Below are 24,357 nucleotides of genomic sequence, written 5' to 3' on the forward strand. Positions count from 1 at the left end.
CTATCCTAGTGAGTTTCTAGAAACCATATCTCAATTATAATTTTAATTATGTTTTTATATACACATATTTATTATGCAAATATTTCAACAACCATTTCATGATATTTACAGCAGCTATTGAGACAAAAATACTTGTCCAGGATTATAATTATTTTACACACAGAGCTGTATTCGTAATCTGACCTGACACAAACCAATGAAAACGCGTTATCAAAATAAAATTTCAAATTATGTTTATTTGCGTTAATTTTTTTTTTTATTTCAATATTTTTTAATAAAAGCATTTTATTATGGATTTTATCATACTAACATATTAAGACAAATTTTTAGTAAGAGGTATTTGACAAACATAAGCCATATTTGCAATATAGAAAAGAAATGGAAATTAAATATAATTTATATCTTGACGTAATCACAATTCATTTTTAAAAAAACGTTTAAATATTTAGAAGCTTTTGGTATACGATAAATAAACAAAAAGTTATTTTTATGATTTTTTTATATCTACCAGTTTCAGGTTTCTACATATTCCCAGTATAAATAATGGAGTATGAGTTCACACACTAAAGACAAAAATATGTGATGGGCCGGGCCTATGATAAAAAATACATTATTACAGATAAATGTTTTTTAATTAAAAAAAAATATATATTAGTTGACACAATTATATTTGTATAAAACTTGTTCTTATTCATGAATTATTTTATTATAATCCATAATCAAATAACTGTATTGTGTATGACTTTTCTTCCAAATTAATTAAACATTTAATAATAATGTAAATTGGTGAATTCCTATTTTTAAAATAAAGGTTTTTGGCAATCTTCTAATAACCGTTTTAATTTTTTAACACTGGGAGATATTTTAAAAATTGTTTGGCAAATGAATTTCTAAAATTAAGTAAACACTAATTTTAACTGTAATTATATCAAAATATAAATACCGACTGTCAGCTGTATTGCCATTGTGATTTTTTTCGGTTTGATACAAGTATATACATATTGTAAAAAGAGTAACTTGTTCTCGTGGTGTGTAAAAGATAATATTTATGATATATTTAAATCATGATCAATTATATTATATCGTAATATGAATTTGTAATCCACTGATATGCTGATAAAAGTATTTTGATTCGTTAATTACATAAGAGAGCATTATACGTTAATCGTGAAAAAAACTAATTCTTTATTTGAGGTCTTTGCAGATAATTTATCATATAAGTAATTAAATCTTTATCATTATTTGAAAAAAAGTGATTTGTGACGTTTTTAAAAGTTTTCTGTTATCTAAATTTGGTAATGCTTTTATATTAAAAATAAAATTTGTATTTTTTCATATAAACAATTATACGCAATAAGAAAATACAATGTTTTCTTTTTTTATCAGATCGGGTTTTCCCTTAAAATATTACAAATATTAGATTGGAACTCTATCAAGATTTCGGACCACAAGAATGCTAAAAAACGGCTTAACACCCATAATTTATTTGTGTTGTTATATTTTCCTTTTATCATAACTTTTCATAAAATTAAAACAATGTAATAAATTCATCATTATCATTCCCTACCCGCACCTAATGGTGCATAGGGCACTGCATTGGTACACCAATCGCAGCGTATCTTGATCATTTTTGTAACATGAAGGTAAGATAATCAGTCTCACGCTTCAGGTACTAGCCCAGTAAAAAACCCTATTGAATCAATATTTCATATTAACCCTGTCGGGAATCGAACCCGATACCTCCTGCATGGTAGGAAAATGCGCTGACCATTACATCACGAGGCCGATAAAAAAATAATAAATTACTTGGCGTCTAACTTTCAACAAAGCAATTTGTTTCAACATACCAAAACCAAACCTAACAATAAATATTGAAAAAACATGTACGGTCAATAATAATCAACATGACACTCATTTCCAGTATAGATTAAAACAAATTTATATTATTCATTATAAAAAACATAGAATACTATCAATATTAGAATAATACCTTTTAAAAAATCGTGACACAAGCTATGATTTATGTGGAAGACGAATTGCATGAAAAGGGCTGAACGAGAGTAGTTGATATTTTATAATATTAACAATATTATATAATTCTATAAAATAATGAATGCTTAATGTTTTCAGAGATAAAAACGGCATAATGATCATTGTGCATTTTATTTAATTTAATTTGAGTGCAAAAATATCGAATGACATCGTAATTTTAGCTTTTACAGCCAATGCCGTTAATCGTGGAGGTAGAAAATATATTTAGGAATATTTTTGCATATTGGATATAAAAACGACAATTTAGGTCTTGTTCCATTGTTTTTACTCAGGTGCGATATGAAAAATTCAACTTCTTTAGAACAAGGTCTAAAAAAGAACAAATAAATATGTCTACTGCCTAACTAGGGTTGTCCCTATAAAAGCGTATAAAAATACGTTTTGCGTGTTGACTATAATTATTGTTTAACAAAGATTTTAATATGACGTACATTTACAATTGTACTTGAAGACAATTAAAAATAGTATTAATCCATTAAATAATTCCTAGGAATATTGGTTTATCATGCAAGAATAGATAACCTAATTGTATTTACATACTTTAAAGTTGATAAACAGCTTATCACAAGTAGCAAGAAAAATCTTAATAAGAGTAATGTTGACTAAAATTATCAAAAAGGATCTTTAAAAAGTGAAAAAAAACTACAAGGCGGTCCTTCAGATGAGGCCTGTAGGGCCATGTAACCGAATGTTATATATGAGATAATGTATTCGGGTTTGTTTTTCACTACGACTGATAAATACGAGGTTTCCGTTTCACGCGCTCAGTGAATACAAATAAAATTTATTTACAGTAGGGGCGTCGATTCAGGAGATGTAGAAAGGGAGGTAGAAAGCTTCCTCAATAGCCTCATACGTTATTCAGGGCGACAAGTGTGAACAGCGCCGGTCAGCGGAGGGTGCCAACCACCGCTAGTAGTCGCTGAGAGGTTTTCAATAAGTGGACAGGAAGACTTATGTAGATAGATCTCGGCCGGATACTGGAAGAGGTGAAATCCAATCCACTCCAGGCATAATTTAATATATATTGATGTTTTATTTACAACTAATAACGAAGATGCTTTTATTGAGCTTGATTTTTGAAGTAGAGATAAATAATTAGAATTAATTCAATTATTCTATTCATTTCTGAATTCAGAAACTTATTTTAATCAATGAAGTTGTTTTAAGAATGAACAATAACTATATACAAACAAATAAAGAAGTTTAGCTCTAAAAGTATTTTAAAAACAGTATTATGACATCAAAACAACATTTTGTCACTGAAATCTAAAATATGATATGTCCTTTACCCATAAATTTGTAAAATACATAGTATTTGTTCCTTATTATCAACCGTGGAGTTAAATTCAATTATTAAACTCTTGTATTGTAATGCCCGTACTCCTTTATGGATGTGAATCTTGGCACTTTACCAAAGTTTAAAATACGGAACTTTTGAGTTTTGAGGAACTTTTTTGCTTGGGAGAATATTGGGCATAATGTGTTTCAATTTCATAAATCATTGAAGTTCGAGAACGGACGCAGCAGCTTCCTATGACAAGCGTCCCGAGGATGCGGCGGTGTCCCTGGCTTAGAAACGTGCTACGCATGCCTCAGGACAACCTTAACCCAAGTTGCCTCTTATTTATACCTGCGGGCTCCCGATACTCTTGAAGGCCGCCGATGACGATCTTTCGGCTTTATTTGGTAGAACTTTAGGAACGCGGGATTGACGTGGGAGGAGGCGAAAGTTTGTGCTGGCGATAAAAGAAGGCGTCTGGTGATGTCCACATGGTAGGGATGTGCAAAAAATAAGAGTTAAATATGTAAAATTCTTGGAAAAAAACTAACCAGATTTAAACATGGGTATTTGAATTTAAAAAATATTACGGTAAATTTACCATATTTTCCCATAAAATTAAGGTAATATCCCCAGTTAAACAAATGCTAATATACGTTTTTTTTTGTGATAATAGGGAAACATCACATTTTTATAGTAATAAGGGTCTATAAAATACTGTCCTATAAAATAAAAAAAAACTACTTTTGATTATTTTGACTTAATTTTGAATTCTCGCAAAAATGGTCGTTGCATTGGCCACGCCCTTAATACCTTACGATTCATGATAATTTTTAACTTTGTTCCCAACTGTTCAAATTTCTATAAAACATCTTCACAAATCTTGACGTAACAACTATCTCAGCCAAATTGCCGTGTTTTTCTAGTGACATATTTATTCATTTTTTTTTTAAAGTTATAAATGAAAGAATTTCTCTACAATATCCATATTGATTTTAAAAATACGATTTATTATTTTAAATCCATTTCATATGTTTTTATTGGCATTCGTATTATGTTATATTTCCATGTTATTTTTATTTTTCCAAAAATTATTTTATGAGCAAGCGGGCATTATATTTTTTTGCATTATAGCATATGTACGTACGTGTATAAGGAATAAAAATTAATTGTGTCGGTTTATATTTTACTTCATTAAAAGCCTTTAAAATGGAATGTTAAATAAATGAATGTGATGATTCGCTCTGTTAGCGTTCAATCGAGGGAATAAAAAAAACAAATAGGGAGAATAAGTTATTGTCTAATTTGTTGCGATTTGTTCTCTTGTTCTTGCGATTGAAAAAAACCGATACAACTTATGCTAACACCCGTACTTGAAGGTTTTATAGTGAAACTTTAATAGCAGATTTCGAGAAAGACGTTCTTATTTTATACCGACCCCGACCATTCTCCTTCATTATTTTACAACAAATTAATCTTTAATGTATTTACTTATTCTTCTTACTTGCTTTCTTTTTTATTTTCTCATTTCATTCTGAATGCTTGTAATCAATTAAATAATACACGTAAAGTAAAACCTAATACAATGTCATTTAGAAAATAAAGTTTACTTTTTAATGACAAATAATCTTTTTTATTTTGTTTTAAATTTGGTGCTTATTTTAAAAATTGAAAAAAACATACAACTTATGGTACCCACTATATATATTTTTTTTAAATCGAATGTTTTATTACAAAGATGGTAATATAAAAAAGGATTACATTAATTGAATACACCAGTATCTAATAATGACATGTTCGAATACCTAATTAACATTTTTTAAATTTTATAATAAAAAAATAATCCGTTGATTAATATTTCAAGCGATAATTTTTTATCTTCAGATTTGAAAATAGATGCAGAAAAATCTGCTATAAATACCATCACAATGCAATTGTTGCTATCACTTCCAAGATGTTCAAAATCCTTGTATTGGCTTCGCTTCTTGCTTTGGTCCAAGGTAAATAAAAAATCTCTATGATTATGTGATAAAAATCTGTTCAATGCTTTACATTTTATTTTCTATTACAAGGTGGTGTCAGGCCCAGGATCATAAATCCTCGGTATCGGCAATGCTCCTATTGTAGGGGGGGAGACTGCTAGCATCACTGAAGCTCCATGGCAAGTGGCTCTCCAGTATTCTTCAACTGGAACTGCCTTCAGTCTTCGTTGTGGTGGTTCCATCATCAGCTCTACCGTCATCTTGACCGCTGGACATTGCACCACTGGGTATGAATCAATTTAATTAAATTGATACTACTGACACATGTTTACTGCTGCAAACCAGCCAGGTTAATATGATCTTACGAGACGACAATTGTTAGTTTTTCAAAAAGGTTGTTATTTTGATTTCACTACAAAATATTAGGAAGTATAATTATTATGAATAATAGAGGAACATCACATACTACAAATACCGATAAAAATATGTGAAATGAATTTAGAAAAAATAATTTTATTTCCATTGTGGAGAAATTTTTTCATGCACAATTATTTTGAAAATTAAAATTTATTGAGATTATGCCTTTACAAAAACGCGACATATTTAGCCTTGACAATTGTGATTCTAAGATTTGTGACGGTGTTTTACTTAAATTTAAGCGGTTACATACACAAAATTCAAAATTTAACCGAATCGTGAAGTGTTAAGATCAAGGCCGATGCAATAAACAGTTTTCGCGGGAATCTGAAATTATTAATTCAATAATATTTTTTATTTTATCAATTAGTGAAAAAAAAATTTGACGGTATTTCATATATCCTTATTTATTTAAAATTCTAAAGTGCTATTTCCCCATGAAATACGAACACAACTTGACAAATATCGCGAATATTTATTTATTCACTGGCTTTGAAAATAACATTTTTACTGAGTTGCATACATTTCAACTCTTTTGGTTAACACTGGCTGAGGTAAAATATTGAACAGTAATACTTTTTTACCAAAGTTACCTACGGATTTGATTGTAAATCATATCGAACGTTTAGTACCGAATTCATGTTGAGGAGGGGAGTTCATTTACTAGTTCACCATATTTATTTATTTATTTATACTTTTACATTGTTTGTATTCTTTTTTTATACAGAGCAATGTTCCCTCACTGGGGTGTTCCAAACCGGGGGAAACATTTTACAAAATGTGAAACATGCCTTAAATTAGTAATTAAACAAAGTTAACATAATAATAATAATAATAAAGCGTAATTAACCTAATTATCATTAACATTATAAACAATATAAACTAAAATAATAATACTAAACAAAACTAATGTATTAAGACCAGTAGACCAAATTTTACAAACAGTATAAATTATTAATTAATTGATAAGCTATTGATAGGCCGCCAATATAAATTATCATTAAATTGATTTATTTCTAATTACTGTGTACTAATGGTGTAAAAAAGACTGTTGTTTAGATATCGTTATTGCTATTTTTAGAACCACCGCTTCCCGCTGGCAGATTCGTGCTGGATCAAGCAACCATGCTTCTGGAGGTTCTACTCGTCTCGCTTCTAAAGTCGTTACACACGAGAGATACTCTTCAGCCACCACTGACTACGATGTTGCAGTGATCACCCTCGCTTCAGCTCTCAGTCTCGATAACACCAACATGAGGATCATCCCTCTCCCAAGTCAAGGAGAAAGTGTCGCTACAGGAGCTTCCGCCCTCGTCACTGGATGGGGAACTACTTCCGTAAGTATTTTAAAACTTAATCCTAGTTTATTAATTTAAAAAAAGGTTTTTGAAAGATCGCATTCATTGATATTAGAAACTACTACCTTAATCTAGCTTTGCTTTTGCTCAAAACTTCATCATCTACCATGAAAGATCAGTAACAGTTATAAATTCGATGAATAAAAAAAACGAATTGTAAAAGTAGAAAAAAAAAATATTAAAATATCCAGCCATAGTTACTAATAAATTGGAATTTTGGATTCGTTCATGATTAAAATAAAACGATGTACTAACCTAAAAAGATGTGTTAAGTTTATCAAAAACCAAGAATATTTTTACTCCTGTATGAATTTGCCTCATGAAAATTATTTAATTGTTTTATTATTTCTTTGTCCTTAGTCCGGAGGGTCTACCTCTTCAGTTCTTCGTAAGGTCACAGTCCCCGTTGTAAGCCAAAGCGCATGTGCCGCAGCATACGGCGGATCCAGCATCACCGACAGGATGATCTGTGGAGGTTTGGATGCGGGTGGTAAGGACGCCTGCCAGGGAGATTCAGGTGGCCCATTCGTTGTTTCTGGAAAAATCGTCGGAGTCACCTCCTGGGGTAATGGATGCGGCAAGCCAAAATACCCCGGAGTATACGCGAGGGTTCCATTCTTCGTTGATTGGATCAAAGGGAAGATGTAAACATTGATATTTAGACCCAGGCCCACTCCACAAAGTAATTTTCTCCCTTTAAATTTCCATAAAACGCAATAAATTATTGAACCTCTTACCAAAACCTGTATTTTTATTTTGATTTTTTTTTAGAGCTGTGCTCAAACCGAAAGCACCAATTAAAATTTTCATAATCAAATTTTAAAGTAATAACTGTAAATTGAAAAATGCTTTTTTTTTTTTAAATGAAAATATTTATCTATTTATAAATCTTAATTACTCTTTATTTTCACCTGAAGTTGTTTCATGGACATTTTTTAACACAAACAACGTGTAAAAATGTATAGCGAAACGTTGTTGGAATATTCATAAATTATTATAAGATGAAAAAGGATTTTGATATTTACGAGATAATTTGCGCATAAAATATTAATTATAATAAGGCCAACCAAAACAATATTAATTGGTACAAATAAAAAAACCACCTCTACTTATGAGTTTGTAAACTTTTATAAAAAAATATGTTTGTTTATGAATTAAGTAAAAAGGCATTTTTTATTATTATTTCCGTATGCGAGAGGTAAGTTCAGAAACACAACTTTACAAATTAGAGATAATTAATGCTTAATTAAACATCAGATATTTTTTGATAAGGGGCTTTAAAACAAATAAGTTGTTAATTGAAAAATAATTTATTTTTGTTCTTATTGCTATATCTTCGAGTCATGTTTATTTATCTATATATAATGGGCAATTTTTGTATGTGGGTCCTCAATAGACTGAAACTACTGGACCGATTAACTGCGGTTTTCAGCGAAATATAGATCTTTGACGTTGGCATATGTATAGCACTGCTTAATAAAATCTTCAATTTATTAAGTCGAAAAAAGTGAGAAGCGTATTTTTTTATATTGTTCGTACAAAAAACTTTGTTTTAGAATGTTTGTAAACAACAAGCATTTTTTATGGATCCCAATCAGATTATTTCCTTAAATCCCTTATAATTTCAACACATTTATTTCTTTTTACTAGATTTTTGGTAAAACTAAAATAATATTAACTGACATTCAATACATTTTTGAAAAAAGCATTCTTAAATATGGTGCACCCCTGTTGGTAAGAAGAACAGCGATTGATATTTGCAAAAAGAATTCTTCATTTGAATATTAAAAAAATTTTGTTTTGGAATTCAAACCTAAACAAGTACTTAGGTACCAACTTAAATTCAATGTTTCATTTAATTTTTCTAAGATTTTGAATTCAATCATAAACAAGTAACTAGGTTCATACTTATCAACGAAAAGTTTCACCATCTTTTTTACGTTTATCCAAACAATTTTTACACGTTTTCTTGCACAATCAGGTATTTGGATTTAAAATAAAATGTCCAGCCCACGTTAAAACCAGCTGGCCATTAAAAAACGGCTTAATTTGCTTTGACCATGACTGAAAGTTTGAGCATGACTAAGGTATCATAATTTAAGAGGGCCCAGAGTGCGTTTATGTGTACTAATAGGTCAATGGTTTTATTTAAAAAAACCGAACCCATTTCTTTGGTAGCGTAAAAGCATAACGAAGCAATCTTTGTAAGCAAACTTAAAAATGTTTTATCTTGAGGGGAAATGCTGTCTGACTTTTCTTCATACAAATAAATTCACGTATTTTTACCCTAGGTTATGGCACTAAACATTTTCACCATGAAGAGCTTATTTTATACAGATAAAATAAAATTTTACTATGTCTAAAGAAATTACAAAATCGGTTCAGTTTTGAGGTGCAGAAAACGGGACGGCGAATAACGGGACGGCGACACGTCATTTTTTATATTCTAACAAAAGTCTGACATGCAGTTGTCTTTTTCGCACAGTATCGGAGAGGCATCTGCAATACAGTGACAAGAAGACAGTAATAACTATTCCCTGTCCCCACAATTTATTTAAACCGAAACACAAAAATAATAATGAATATGTACATGTCTATTTAGACTAAATACAATAATTGATATCAAATTTTCGATAGTATTCATTTTTTATTATTACTATAACTTTATTTTTTGTTAATAGAAATATTTGCGTGTTTATGAATTACCCAAATATTTCATTTTGAGGGCAATTTTCAACGAGTTAGTAATGACTCACATTAGAAAATGGTAATCAAGTTGAGGTAGAGTGGGATTCGAACCACGGACTTTTGATCCGTGAATCCGAGACACTAGCACATGACCATTTATTTATTTAACTTTTTGTAGAAAATGTAATTTGTACATTGGCGGGCTTATTGCCAAATGGCAATTTCTTCAACCGACCATAACCCGATTCAAAATCTATATACGATTTATAAAATCTAAATACGAATATGTACTCAAAGTAGGAAAATATTGGCCATTCCGAATAAAATAAACTGCCCAACGAGCTGAAACACGAAAACTAATAAAAAGTCCAGAAGTGTCGCAATGAAAAAATATTACTTAAATATTTTGATAGTGATAGTAATTAATGTTATTTATATTAAAGTGTAAAGTCCTAGGTTTTATGTTTCTTATACAATAATGTTTTCTTACTATCTCGGATGTATTAATATGTATGGTACTATGTATTGTCAAAAAATGTTTTTTTTTATGTACGGTCCCAAATGAGATTCTTTAATCACTCCCGGGAGTATAATATGTAATTTTTGTATTTTATGTTTTATTAATAATAAAATATAAAAAGAAAAAAAAGAGTAAAATATTGCCGGATTCAGCTCGTTCATTATAAAGTTCACTGTATTTATACGTAAACAATTAACAGTTAGGATAGAATATGTCAAGCTTCCATATCCCATGTCAAGCTTCACTATTGGAATTTGCTTTTGCTACTGCGGTAAACACCTTAGCTTGTTGTAGATTGACTTGCAGTACTTTGATGATGTATTTTTAGGGGGTTGGGAAATTGGAAGGGTAAGAGTTAAACTGAATTAGTTACCATAAATTTGAATATTTTTTTTTTTTTTTTTGAATCGGCATTCACTTCGTATCACTTCATTTTAAATTATCATGAAAATAAAACTGTGTTATTGTGTTACACAATTTTATTATTTTACAAGAACACTACTATAGTTTCGGGAGAGCACTCCTCCCATCGACGTGTGATATAAAACTAAAACTAACACAGTGTCCACAATGTCATAGAATTTAAACAAAAAATAAACAAATTAATCAGTGAAACTTAGAGCAGGGGGGTTTTTTTCCCTTATCTAAGTGTTAGCATATGAATGGATGTTATCTAAAGTACAGATATGAAAACATGACCAATAAGGGACAGGACGTTGAGTAGAATTTATTTCTTAAAATTTATCACATAAGTGGACGTTACAATAATTAAGTCTTAGATGTAATGGGTGGGAAGACATCGCTCGGCTAAAGAGTGTTAACAGACGCGGAAAATTTTATTTTCATAAAAATTTAATATTTATATTAAAAATGGTGGGACGTAAACTATGTACAACGCATTAATTGTTGTTTACCTCTTATGTGGTATCGAGCTACAATTTTATATTATTTATTTATTTGGTCAAATTTGAAAAAAAAATACATTTCGCAACCAGTTGATAAAAATTAAATTCACTTTTTTTTCAATGTGTAAAACGAATGATATAGTATATAACATTATTTGCCGATTATTTTTTAGAGGTTTTTTATTTTATTTATAATCTACCCGCATATAGAATTAAGATACGATTTATCATTTTACATAAATGGCGATAATTGAAAATGGTATAAATTGATAAAATTAAAAGTAAGAATGGAATAATAAATTATAAAATGTGGAAACTTATAATATATCCGCTGTTGTCGCTCTTGCACAAAGTAAGTTTTTATTATTGAATAATTTTATATTAAGGTACAAATACTCATTGTTGCAAAAGTAAAATTGAAATAGTTATAATATATATTTATTTATATATTCAATCAAAAAAACTTCAATGGCCATCTTAATTTACCCTTATTCACAGCAGATTGTCCCATAGGGCACTGCATTTGTACACCAAATACAGTGTACTTTGATCCATGTTACATAAAGGTGAAGTTACTGTCAGTCTTATGCTTCAGGTACCAGTCCATGAACAATTAAACTATAGAAACAAAAAAAAAACATTTCATACCCTCCATGCTAGGAATCCAAATCAGAACCTTAAAAATGGCAAACTTATCTTCACTTCATTTCCTTTTTCAAAATTTTTATCTGACAGTAGCCATTGAGTCAAAAAACGCTAGTCAATGATTTTTGTTCTATTTTACACAAATAACTGTATTCTTCATCTGCTTGACACAGAACAGAAAAAAAAATAACCTTTCACAAGCAAAAACAGTTTTTAAGTTCAAGGCATCAACGGTTCATCATAATTTCAAATATATCATGTTTTTCGTTCAGGTTTTGATCATGGACCAGTTAAAGGGATTGGATCTTCCCCTATAATAGGAGGTGAAGACGCCAGTATCACTGATGCTCCATGGCAAGTTGCTCTCCTATATCAATCCGGATAGCCTTCAGTTTTCATTGTGGAGGCTCCATCATAGGACCAAGCGTCATTTTGACCGCTGGACACTGCGCAGCCGGGTATATATTTTCTAATTTCATTATAATATCTCACCTTGACATGTAAAATTCTTTCGTAAAGCCCACTAATGGTCTCAAACGATATTTTAGTGTTTCTGTTAGAAGTTTAAATAGTTTATGTATATGTGAGTAAAATTAGTATATTTGTACGGTATACAATTATTAAAATATATGTTTATCAATAAAACTTCCCCACCATTTTCTACTAAAGTACTCCCCTGAACAAAAGTATCTTTGGGACCGATAATTTTTATTTTTATTTATTTTATTTTTGCACCACAATAGGCCAGGAGGCCCAATCACAGTGGCGAATTACATCACAGAACACTCAAGCTTGAGAAAAATCACATTTTTAATTTTTGTGTTCTCACCGGGAATCGAACCCGGAACCTTCCGTGCGTTAGTCGAGCGTCTTGACCAATACACCACGAAGGCCGCCATAATCTGCCGTTTAATATTTTTTAATGTGAATCAGTTATTTTATTACCCACTAAAAAGACCTTCCTCATAAACCTGAATAAAATCTGGCAGTAGTAAAAAGTATTTGACGTATAAAAGAAAATTACTTAAAATTGTTAAGTGTTTTTTTATTTTTTTTATTTCTTACAGTTTATAAGTTATTGCTATGTTTGTTTAAAAATATGAAACATAAGGTCTCAAAGGGTGTTTTTTTTATAATTTTCGGAAATAAATATCAGTTCCAAATAGATACTTCAATAAATTTTATAGAATAAAAAATAACAATTATTTTGAAAACACACAGCAATTTAAACATATTAATGATGGATTAAGGTGTGTTCAGAAAATAACGGCAATTTTTAAATTTCACGGGTTTGGAGAGTTCAATTGTTAATTTTTATTTCTCATAAAAAGAGAGCTCATAAAAACACGTCTAATCTTAGAGGCTGCCACAGACAAAAAATGTAAAAAATGAGTACGTCTAAAAATTTAAGCATACTTTAGGGGCATGTACACTAACATAGTAAAAAAAAAAAAAAATCTAAGTCTCAAAACCCGTGAAATTAAAAACTTCTCTTTATTTTCAGAGCACACCCCGTAAGTCCAAATACTTGTAGATGGTTCAGATTTCCTCCCTAGAGAGATATTTAAATCAAAATGTTAAACATATTTATGAGAAGGGAATTAAGGTGTTAAGGCATTTGCAGGGCTTTAACTATAGTGACAAGCCCGGATATTAACCCTGTTAATCCCTAGACATCCATATTTCTTTCTCATAAAATATTACAAAGAAAAATAATCACTAAGAATACAGATACGCATCAATAAAAGATACACAATTTTAATCAACAATGTATGATTTAGGTATTTTAATTTGACGATAATGAATTGATGCACTGCCTTTTGATTTCCAAGAATTTAGTTCAATAATAATTTTATTGATGGCTTTTTATTTTTCAGTCTTGTAGCACATCGTTTTTCAATTCGCGTGGGTTCCGATATGCATGCATCAGGAGGAGAAGTATTCCAAGGATATAAAATTATTACCCATGAAAAATATAACTCCTTTACTGTTGACTATGATATTGCTCTGATTTCACTTTTTGGTGAAATCAAAATTGATAATATTAACACGAAGATCATTCCCCTTCCAACTCAAGATCAGAAAATTTCTACTGGATCTGCAGCATTAATTACTGGCTGGGGTAGCACTGTTGTAAGTCAGCTTAATTTGTGATTTTTTTTTAACTTTAACTTTTAGTCCATTTTCTAAAATTTCAATTACAGGTAAAATGGAATGAAAACAGTTTCAGGTCAATCATTCAAGTCAATCATCATTATCATTCCTTTTCCGCACCCAATAGTGCATAGGTGAATCATAAGAAAGCATAGATTTCTTTTTTTAAAATATATTTCAGAGTAAAAGTACTGTTGTAAAAATTGACAGAAATTGAACCCGAGACCTCTTGTATGGTAGGCAAACCGCTGACTACACTACGAGGAGGATAGTGATTCAAATAAAGTTATACTGGTAAGTGCATAAATGCACATTTGCTAAATAACTATGTTTATTGTTTTCAAACAAAAACACATAGAAACCTTAATATGTATAAGAGCAAAAAACATACTAAGAATGTTTTTTTTTTAATGTTAATTTCTGAGAAACCCACTTGCTTCAAAATGATAACTTCGTACTAACGTTTCATCGAAATAAAATTACATTCATCAAAAACTCTTAAAACCCGTTGGCTCATAAAAATACGTGCATTGTGGTGTTGTAAAATTAGACCCTGTTTTAAATGTCGCCTTTGAGGCATTATCGTGGGTTTCATAACATTATTCTTCCATCGCAATATGCTTTATATTATTGAAAGTCGTGTGGTAAAGTTTAGTATGCAATTTTTCATGATTTAGTTAAGAAAAATTATATTCGAAAAATACTTTTCACATAATCGGTTTTACAGTTTCGAATTACACAATGGGTCTAATCGGACCCATTTGCAGTAGGTATATGTTAAAAAATAATAATAACATTATTTTTTAGTCTGGAGGGAGTACTTCTGCAGTTCTTCGCAAAGTAATTGTACCCGTCGTTGATCAAGCAGAATGTGCCAAAGCCTACGAAGGAAAAAATCCCATAACCGACCGGATGCTTTGTGGTGGACTGTTGGGCGAAGGAGGCAAAGATGCTTGTCAAGGAGACTCTGGTGGACCATTCATCGTCAATGGAACTATCGTAGGAGTCACGTCTTGGGGAAATGGTTGTGCTTTAGCGGAATACCCAGGAGTCTGGACGAGAGTTCCTTATTTTGTTGACTGGATCGAGGCCAATTTGTAAATAAGTAACTCATGTCATATTATTTGCTTGTTTGAAATTTTTATAATTCACGTCATAAATATATGAAATAATTATTATTTTAATAAAATAAATCATTTGTTTAACTTTATTCGTACTTATACTTCAAAAAAAATTCTCCTTTATCTGAAAATTAATTTCTGCACATAATAAAGTATGTTCAAGAAGAACTGTTATTTTTAGTAATGCTACCGAAATCACACAAAATATTCAGAATTATTAATCCAGGCACAAAAATTCGGTTAATTAGCGGTCAAAATGTAATATTGAAGATTCAGTAATTTCAAATAATGCAAACAGCACCTCATAAAATATTTAGACTCGTTTTTATCATCATAATGTTCACAGCTTTACCACTTGCCTGGGCTTAGCCAATTAAAAGATAACAAAGTTGTATTTATTATTATTATAATTGACAACTTATAAAGCACCGTTTCGCGTACTTAATAATCTGAAATTTAATTGCCGGAAAAAGAACTTCAAGGATGGCAGGCAAATGCGCTTATCAATTCCCAACAGGGTAGAGTAATCTCCAATTGATTTATTTCTGCCTGTAAGTTACCATCACGTCGATTTCAAATGATAAATACAATGAGTGAAGAAAAATTCATGAAGAAGAAACTGCCAATAAGTGGATCAAGCAACTTTTAAGAAGCACAGACGAGGCTAAAACATTTTGGAAGCATGAATCGCCTACATATGAACTAACTCAGGCTCTTTCGGGGCATAGATGCATGAGGGAATATCTCCATTGTTTTGGACTGCGAGACGATAGTTGCTGCTCATGTGATGGAATCACTGAGCAGACTATAGAACATCTTCTTAAATACTAGCCAATGTTCGTTAGGCCGAGATGGGAGCTTGAATGCAAACTAAACACTCGGATTGCTGCGACAAATAACCTAGCTGAGCTCCTGAACTGTAATGATACACGAAGTTTGATTCATTATAGGGACGATCAAACAAGCTTAGTTATTTAATTGTCGTATTGAGGTCTTTTTGTTATTTTAGTGTCCAACCTTAACGACTATTTTTTATTTCTTGTTAATGTAATATTTCAAGTGTTGTTTTATTAATTCTGATTCTGCTTTTATTTTTACTACTGTCATTTTTGGTGGAAATAGTCAAAGTCAACTGAATATATCTTCAAGATAAATACAAAATTTAAAATATTCAATTATTACATAAATAATATTCAAGATAGATAAATATATTCTAAATAACCTTGGATATAACTAAAACAAGGTACAAATAAGTTTCAACTATAAAAAAATATAATTTTAAAAAACCATCTCGTCGAAACACTTTGTTTTGATTTTCACACACATAACTGTTTGCCCCTTCTGCCCGGATACAGAAAGTACCCAACTAGCCATGCAGTAAATAAAAACCAATGCCCAAAAAATATATAATATAATGCCAGAACCTTGAAAATGTTGTAAGACATTCAAGAGGTTAATGCGAAGAGTCTGAGAGATTGATGATACGCTAATACGTGTTCTTTTTTGAATTGTGTAATGTAACCCCTCTCTTTTTGAATATTTTTTTAAAATTTAATACATGAAAATAAAATCACTTTGTTTTTATGTACCACTTATGTTTTTATAATTTGACTACCAACTAGTTTTGGCAATACTATGCTTTCTTCAGGGTTAATTACAAACTAACATAAAATTTATATAATTTTTTCACGGTGACGGTAGAGTGCTCGTGGCTACGGAAGTAGAGAGGAGAGGGAGTTTGTGTGTGGATTTAGGTAGAGGAAACATTTTTAAAGAAAGGACTATTACTAAGATTTATTTGGTTGTAATAATATTTTTATTTTTGTTTACAGCCTTTCTCATCTACAATATTTCAAAATAATCAAGTGCATATCCTTTTTTTGTTTGTATGTAAGATTTTGATGCCATCTTCAAAGTTGAATGAGTGACTATTTGTTAGGATATGTTCAGAGAAATCAGTATTTTTTTTGTTTTTAAAACATCTTATTTATTCTTCAACTCTAGTTTTAAAAGTACGTGATGTTTTTTCTGTATAAAAGACTTACAGTCATGGCACATCAATTTGTAAATGCCTGATCGATCTAATTTATCAGTTATTTGTTTAGTGTTTTTTTATTATACTTCCTTTATTATTAGCTGTGTAAAATGCTGGATTTAGGTCATCCGGTAAATCTTTTAAAAAATTATTTAAATAATTCTTAATGTATGAAAATCCCCTCTACCGTCTATTAATGTTAAAATCCCTGTTGTTTGAAAACAGGAATTGATTTTGATTAATTTATTTTTGGTTTTTGATTAAAATATTACCTCTAATATTTGAATTGTAACCATTATTAATAGAACTTGCTTTTATTGTGTTTAGTTCAATATGAAAATGCAATTTTGACATCGGTATTCTTAATTGACGAATTTAATACAAAAACAAAGCGGCCTCTTTCAAAAATCTACGCATCCTTTAAAAAAGAACGTCGGTAAAAAATCTGAGCCAAGAGAGATGGTATTATTTAATTTGTCTATGATCAGAGCTACGTCTTTTTATTGATATTTGAAATAACGTACGTAGCCATACCAACGTAACGTACCAACGTAGCACACTGCTTAGCAGCTTTAACGTAGAGAAGTCAAGAAGCGTAGGTTCACTACGTTTTACAGTTTTGAAGTGACCTGCAAACGCTTCCTCAATATCAGATAAATCATAACCGAAAATAGAACATAATCTAAAAGATTGATTACGACAAAATTTATCAAGATAAAATTCTTATCAAAATGCAGCTCTATAAAAACAACGTGTTTGTTTTGGCAAAACCTTCCGATTAAAATAATTTTGATAATTCGTATGATGAAAAGTTACGAAAATTAACCATACATATATATGGTCAATAAGGATCGTTTTCTTACATCACGGTTTAAATGTTACGTGTTGTGTTTCTGGTTTCATTCCTTGCTGTGGCCTATGGTATTATTTTTTTTATATTGTAGAATACAAACAGACTTTATTTAGGCCAAGTTCCTTGGTCCACGCCTCCGTAGTAGGAATGATGTTTATAAACTGCAGGCCTTTGATCTCGTTGTTATGAGCAATACTGTTAGACTCACATAATATGTTGTGTTGGATTCAGTAGAAAACGCTGACTTGCTTTATCGGTCGTCGCACTATGTGAATCGGCGGCCTCCGTGGTGTAGTGGTCAAGACGCTTGACTCACGCATGGAAGGTTCCGGGTTCGATTCCCGGTGAGAACACAAAAATTTAAAAATGTGATTTTTCTCAAGCCTGGTTTTTCTGTAATGTAATTCACCACTGTAATTGGGCCTCCTGGCCTGTTGTGGTGCAAAAAAAAAATGAAATGAAATGAAAAAAAGTGAACATAACATTCACCTAAAGGTGAAATAATTTAGAACATGTGTGTGTCATTGACCGAAGGACTATGGACCCCACACATATAATTTGTTTGTTCATTTTAAACCAACGTTGGCATATTGTCTCACCTACCTTGTTTATTGTTAAAATTTAAAAATCATTTTAATACATCTTATGCACTGCATTTTGTAGTTGCCTACCGTATTTTATTTGACTTGTTGCACATTATTCATTCAAAATTTACAAATTAAATTTAAAATTAAAATGATTTATTCAGATTACGGTTTTGAAACTTACTATACTTGTTAAAAATACAATCGAAACATTCTAACATTTATAAAGAAAAATATTTTTTAAAAGGTTTCAGAAGTAGGTATAAACTATTTTTTTTATAGTCAAACTTCTTACCAAGTTCTCTTCTATACCCTTTTCAATATTATTACACGTTGTAAATGACTTTTTTTTTACTTACGCACCTCAACACATGTACCTTCACACATTCATTCACACTCCTTTCTATACACGCACATTAATATAAACGTCGCACACATATAATTTTGTAAACTATTTTTAACACATTATGTGTTAAAAGATTGACAGTGGGTTTTTAAAATTAGCTCTAGTATTTTTACTTTTTTTTCTTATTTTTTATATAATAACTGTAAAAATCCGGAACAAATAAAATTTATAACATTATTACCTTTAAATAATTTTATTTTATTTTTTTATTTTATTTCATTGGAAAGCCAACAGACATTTGTACATTTATAAGAATCAGTTATACCATAAATACATATCATAAAGTCCAATTAGAGGCTTCCACATAATATTGTTATTGTAAATATTGTCACATAAAAATTATACATAACATAAAATAACTAATCATACAAAACTTATAATATTACTAGAAATGTAAATGAATATAATAATACAACTATAGTTGACCATACAGTGTTCATTTATTATGTGCCTACATACAGAACTGCACATCACCTGCATAATATAGGCTGCGGATTCAAGGCGCAACATCATAACTTGAATTATTTTTGGAAATTTCACTTTTAAAGGAAGTTAAAGATAAATTATTAATATCAATACAATTTAATTTTTGATTACACATATGGCAGGTTCTATTTACAAATGAATTTTGAAAAGATTTAGTTTTACATTTAGAAATTTTAAAAAGAGATTGGTTTCTGGTCTGCGTTACTGGGACTCTAAAATTAATAAGTGACAGTATCTTAGGGCAATCTATCATGTTATTCAAAGTTTTATACATAAAAATGGCATCAGCCATGTTCCTTCGAGTTTGGAGAGTTTGGAGTTTAGGTAAGTTTATAGACTCATCTGGACCTGTATTCTGAGTCAACCGTCTAAAATTGCAATACGATAAAAATTTTGATTGTATAGATTCAATTCGGTTAATGTATTTTTTGTATTGAGGGCTCCAAGCGGGAGATGCGAATTCTAATTGACTTCGAACAAATGTGAAGTAAAGAGTTCTAAGAGTGCGCGCATGATTGAATTCTCTCCCTATACGGAAGAGGAAACCTAACATTTGGTATGATTTTTTCACAATTGAGTTGACATGTGCCTCAAACGTTAACTTATTGTCAAGTAGAACCCCGAGATCCCGCATCTCATTAACTTTAGTAAGTACTTGATAGTCAAGGCAATAATTATGGATGATTTTAAAGTTGTTCCTTGAAAATGTGAGCACAGAGCATTTTTTAATATTCAATTTTAGTAAGTTTTGTTTACAATATAAATTTAATCTATCGAGATCTTCTTGGAGTTTGACACAGTCTAAATTAGATTTTATTTTTAAATATATTTTCATGTCATCAGCAAAAAGTAAAAAATTTGCAAATTTAAAGCACTTACCAATGTCATTGATAAAAATTATAAATAGTAATGGCCCCAAATGCGATCCTTGTGGAACGCCTGAGGGTACATTTACAACATCGGAACTAAACCCGTTTACGACTACTGATTGTAGTCTATTATTAAGGTAAGACGTCAGCCACCTATGTAGATTACCGTGGATACCCAAATTCCATAATTTATTGAGTAATATACTATGCGTAACAGTGTCAAAAGCCTTTGAATAATCAGTATACACTACATCTACCTGAGTTCTTTCGTCCATTGCTTTTAAAACAGATTCCAAAAATACAACAAGATTAGAAGTGACGGATCTAAATTTAACAAAACCATGTTGGTTCTCGATGATAGTGTTTTTGACAGCATTATAAAGTTGACTGTAGACTATTTTTTCAAAAAGTTTGCTGATAATAGTTAATTTTGAGATTGGACGATAATTTTTTATATCATTTTTTGAACCAGATTTATATATGGGTGTTATAAGGGCGCTTTTCCACATATCAGGAAATATGCCTTCACTTAATGATAATTGAAATAATAGAAATAATGGTTTGGCGATTTCATAACAACACATTTTAATGAAATATGAAGATATGTTATCACTACCCCCGCTTGTACTATTTGACAAACTTTTAATATGACCAATAATCATCCTTTTTGAAATTGAAATAGAAGATATGTTGACATGATCATCAGTTTGTATGTTTGTATAAGGTAATTGTGTGTTGGGGGTGCAATGATTGAAGGAAGTAACAAAATGCTTTGAAAATAACTCACAAATATCACTGGGATTGTCCGCTGTAATATCATCAAGAACCATAGATTGCGGCAAACCATGATTTTTGTTTTTACTCTTAACAAAATTCCAAAATTGCTTTGGATCTTTACTAATTTTAATCTCAGAGTCATTTACAAAACTTTTAAGGCAATCTTTAGCCATTTGTTTTTGTCTTGCGCGCAGAATATTAAACTCAATCTTATCAAGGGGGTTATTAAATTTCTTCCATTTTTTGAAAATTTTGTATTTTTCTTTAGTGAGTTTAATTAATGCTGGACTATACCATACAGGATACGAGTTATTTGCTTTGCATTCTCTCGTGGGAATATTTACAGATATAATTTCCCTTAAGATGTGATAGAATCTATCCACAGCAGTGTTACAAGAAAGATTAAAAAATTCGCTATCCCAGTTGATATTCTGAAGGGAGTTATTAATTGTATTATAATTTGCCTTTTTAAATAATGTTATAGTACGGGAGTGATTAGGCATCGGTGTAAAAACGGATAATTCAAGTTTAATACATATAGCGATATGGTGCCGACACTCAGGGATGAGAGGCTGGCTAATCTTGGAGACTTCCAAATTATGAGAACTTACGACTAGATCGAGATATTTGTTGTTATTATTTGGTATACTGCAATACTGTGATAGACTAGTAAACGATAATACATCTGAAAATTTAGCTGTAGTAACAGTTTGATTACTATTTGCCATATACATGGTCCCATCGATACTCTTTTGCCAAGAGGCTTGGGGCAGATTAAAATCACCTATTATAATAAATTCATCATTGGGATGTTTAGTTCTAATATCACATAATTGGTCGAGAAAGATTACAGAATGAGATAATGTTATTTTGACTGTATAACTGTGGTTTGTAACACTATTCTAAGGCAGTCAAAAAATGAACAATATTATTATATTGATTATACTTCATATAGTAGTATATTTGTTATAACAATGGGTATTTAAATAGTACTTTTCGTTTGTCATTATAATTTTTATTGAAAGTTTGTTTTATTCAATGCAGTAAAACTAATAATCTTTATAAAGTTGATTCGGTTTATGTAAAATGATTAATTTTGAATATAACCGTTTTTATCATTGCTGTTTTTTGCGGGTGAATGAACTTCAGCCTGTTTTTGTTTACACTTTATATATATATATAAATAACTGTCACGTTTGAAATAGCATCAAGCATTTTTGACATCAGTACATACATGTTTACATACGTATTTTAATAGGCACAGGTTATGGAGAGTGTTAAAATGTTTAATACTGACACGATTGCTATGACAATTATAAAAAAAAGAACGAATCGCTTTGTTGTTACAGCGAAAGATTTTGTAATCTAGTGTTTGGATTATTTTTTGGTTAGATATTCACGCTTGTGGTGATTTATGACAAAAGAAGGAAGTTTGATATCAAAATACATTAAATATGAAATATTCGGATTGATATGTTTTGAAATGACTCACCACAAGGAAATATCTTGCCCCGGATGTCGACTTTGATTCTTTGCTTCAATTGTTTGTGCACTTGTTGAAATTGATTTTGTTCACTTCATATTTTTATATATGCACATTTATTTTGAGTTGATTTTGAGAAGGTACGATGTTTGAGAGAAATATTTTTACATGTGGATGTGATATTGTTGATTGCCGTTGAATTTTTTTTGTGTGGAATTTTTTTTTATTAAATATTAGGTGTAATCGTGTTATTGTTGTAATTAATAATGTATTGTTGCTCGTTATGAGAAGTGCTTTGACGTGTTTTTTTTACGCGCGTTTTTTTTTTCAATATGAAATTTGGAGTTTTTAAATTTAAATTTTGAGTATCGAAAAGACCATTTTGTATAATTTTAAAGTCCGTGAACATGACATTTAACGTATTTTTTTTTTACAATATATTGAGTTTGTCCAAACTTTTGTAAACAAGGATTGAATTCAACCACCTCTTGCTGTTTTTGTGTAGATATATTGTATTTGTGTGTTGTGTATGTGCAACAGATGGAATAATGAAAGACATATAGATGTTCAAATATAAGCAGAATGGTAAATGTTGCCCGGTGTGTAATGTGACCACTGAAACCAGCCGACGACAAGTCATAAGCCCTGTAGATGTCTAAACTTCCATCTTCCCTTATCTAAAACATTCATTTTCTCTGTTGTAATATGTAAATTATAATAATTACTTCCTAATCGATACGTATAGTGGAAATAAAAATGAATTGAACTAGATCTGATATATTCAATCTAAAAACATAATCGTTTGTGTTCATTTTAGTATGTTTATACTGAACTTATCTTGATTTTACCAACTTAGATGGATTTGGTGTCAAAATAATGTAAAGTTTTATATCTAACATTGAGCCTTAATAAATCAAGAAACATCAATTTGATATTTTAGATTAGGTAATCGCTTCAATCAATTATTAATAATCTTATCTTTATTTAAATAATCAAAGAGTATTTTTTTATCCTTATGATTTATGTTTATACGTTGAAATAATGTGCACACAAAGATAGGTGTGATTTAAATGATAAAAAACTTATGATGGTTGACATTTTATAATTTTGTCTTTTCAAAAAAAAAAAATGTCAAGTTTCTTCGTTTATGTAATACAGCTTGATAATTATTCAAAAAGCCTTAAGAGTATTTAAATTGACAAAATAAATAAGTTAAACATAATACAAAAAAAAAACATAAAAAAAGTACACAACTGAAAAAACTTAAGTTACTCATTAGGTAGAAAATCCAGCCTGTCTTAAAACATTTGGACATGCTCAAAACATTGTCCAAATTATAAATTTTTACGAATGTCTAAAATAATGACTTCAACCTGGCAGTAAAAGGTGAAAGCAATGTAAATGTCGAGACTTCAATACTCCCATATTAAAAACGTTCTCCATTTCTAAAGTAATATAATTTAATTTCATGAAATCCTTAAGGAATCAAATAATTACTTGTTCATAAACATTTTGCTATACGGTTTATTATTAGTACTGTAGAATAGGGTATTATTATAAACTGGGAATTTTAAATGCATTGAGTATTTTAAGAATATTTTTATGATTGCGAGCATTTAACTATTATACATCTGAAACTAATGTTTTCATTTATAATTTCCTATTTAAAGTATGGAGAAAATGAAACGGCCCGTAATTGGCCAAAAGGTTGATGACGTTACGCGTGACTTGTGGATTCTA

General features: G+C 30.2%; 1 protein-coding gene across 1 annotated transcript; it reads left to right on the top strand.

The window, feature by feature from the left end:
- Positions 1–3,896: 3,896 nt before the first annotated feature.
- Positions 3,897–15,149, top strand: LOC148283167 (transmembrane protease serine 9-like). The gene is made up of 9 exons (XM_088223922.1): positions 3,897–3,900; positions 5,219–5,334; positions 5,431–5,603; positions 6,815–7,070; positions 7,452–7,735; positions 10,628–10,647; positions 12,122–12,203; positions 13,727–13,982; positions 14,811–15,149. The coding sequence occupies exons 1-9, from the start codon at positions 3,897–3,899 to the stop codon at positions 15,102–15,104; spliced, it is 1,485 nt and encodes a 494-aa protein (XP_088080048.1). The 3' UTR covers positions 15,105–15,149.
- Positions 15,150–24,357: the final 9,208 nt, after the last annotated feature.

The sequence above is a fragment of the Micrasema longulum genome, unplaced genomic scaffold (assembly GCF_059751315.1).
Source record: "Micrasema longulum isolate JH-2025_06_02 unplaced genomic scaffold, ASM5975131v1 h1tg000256l, whole genome shotgun sequence".
Classification (NCBI taxonomy): Eukaryota; Metazoa; Arthropoda; class Insecta; order Trichoptera; family Brachycentridae; genus Micrasema; species Micrasema longulum.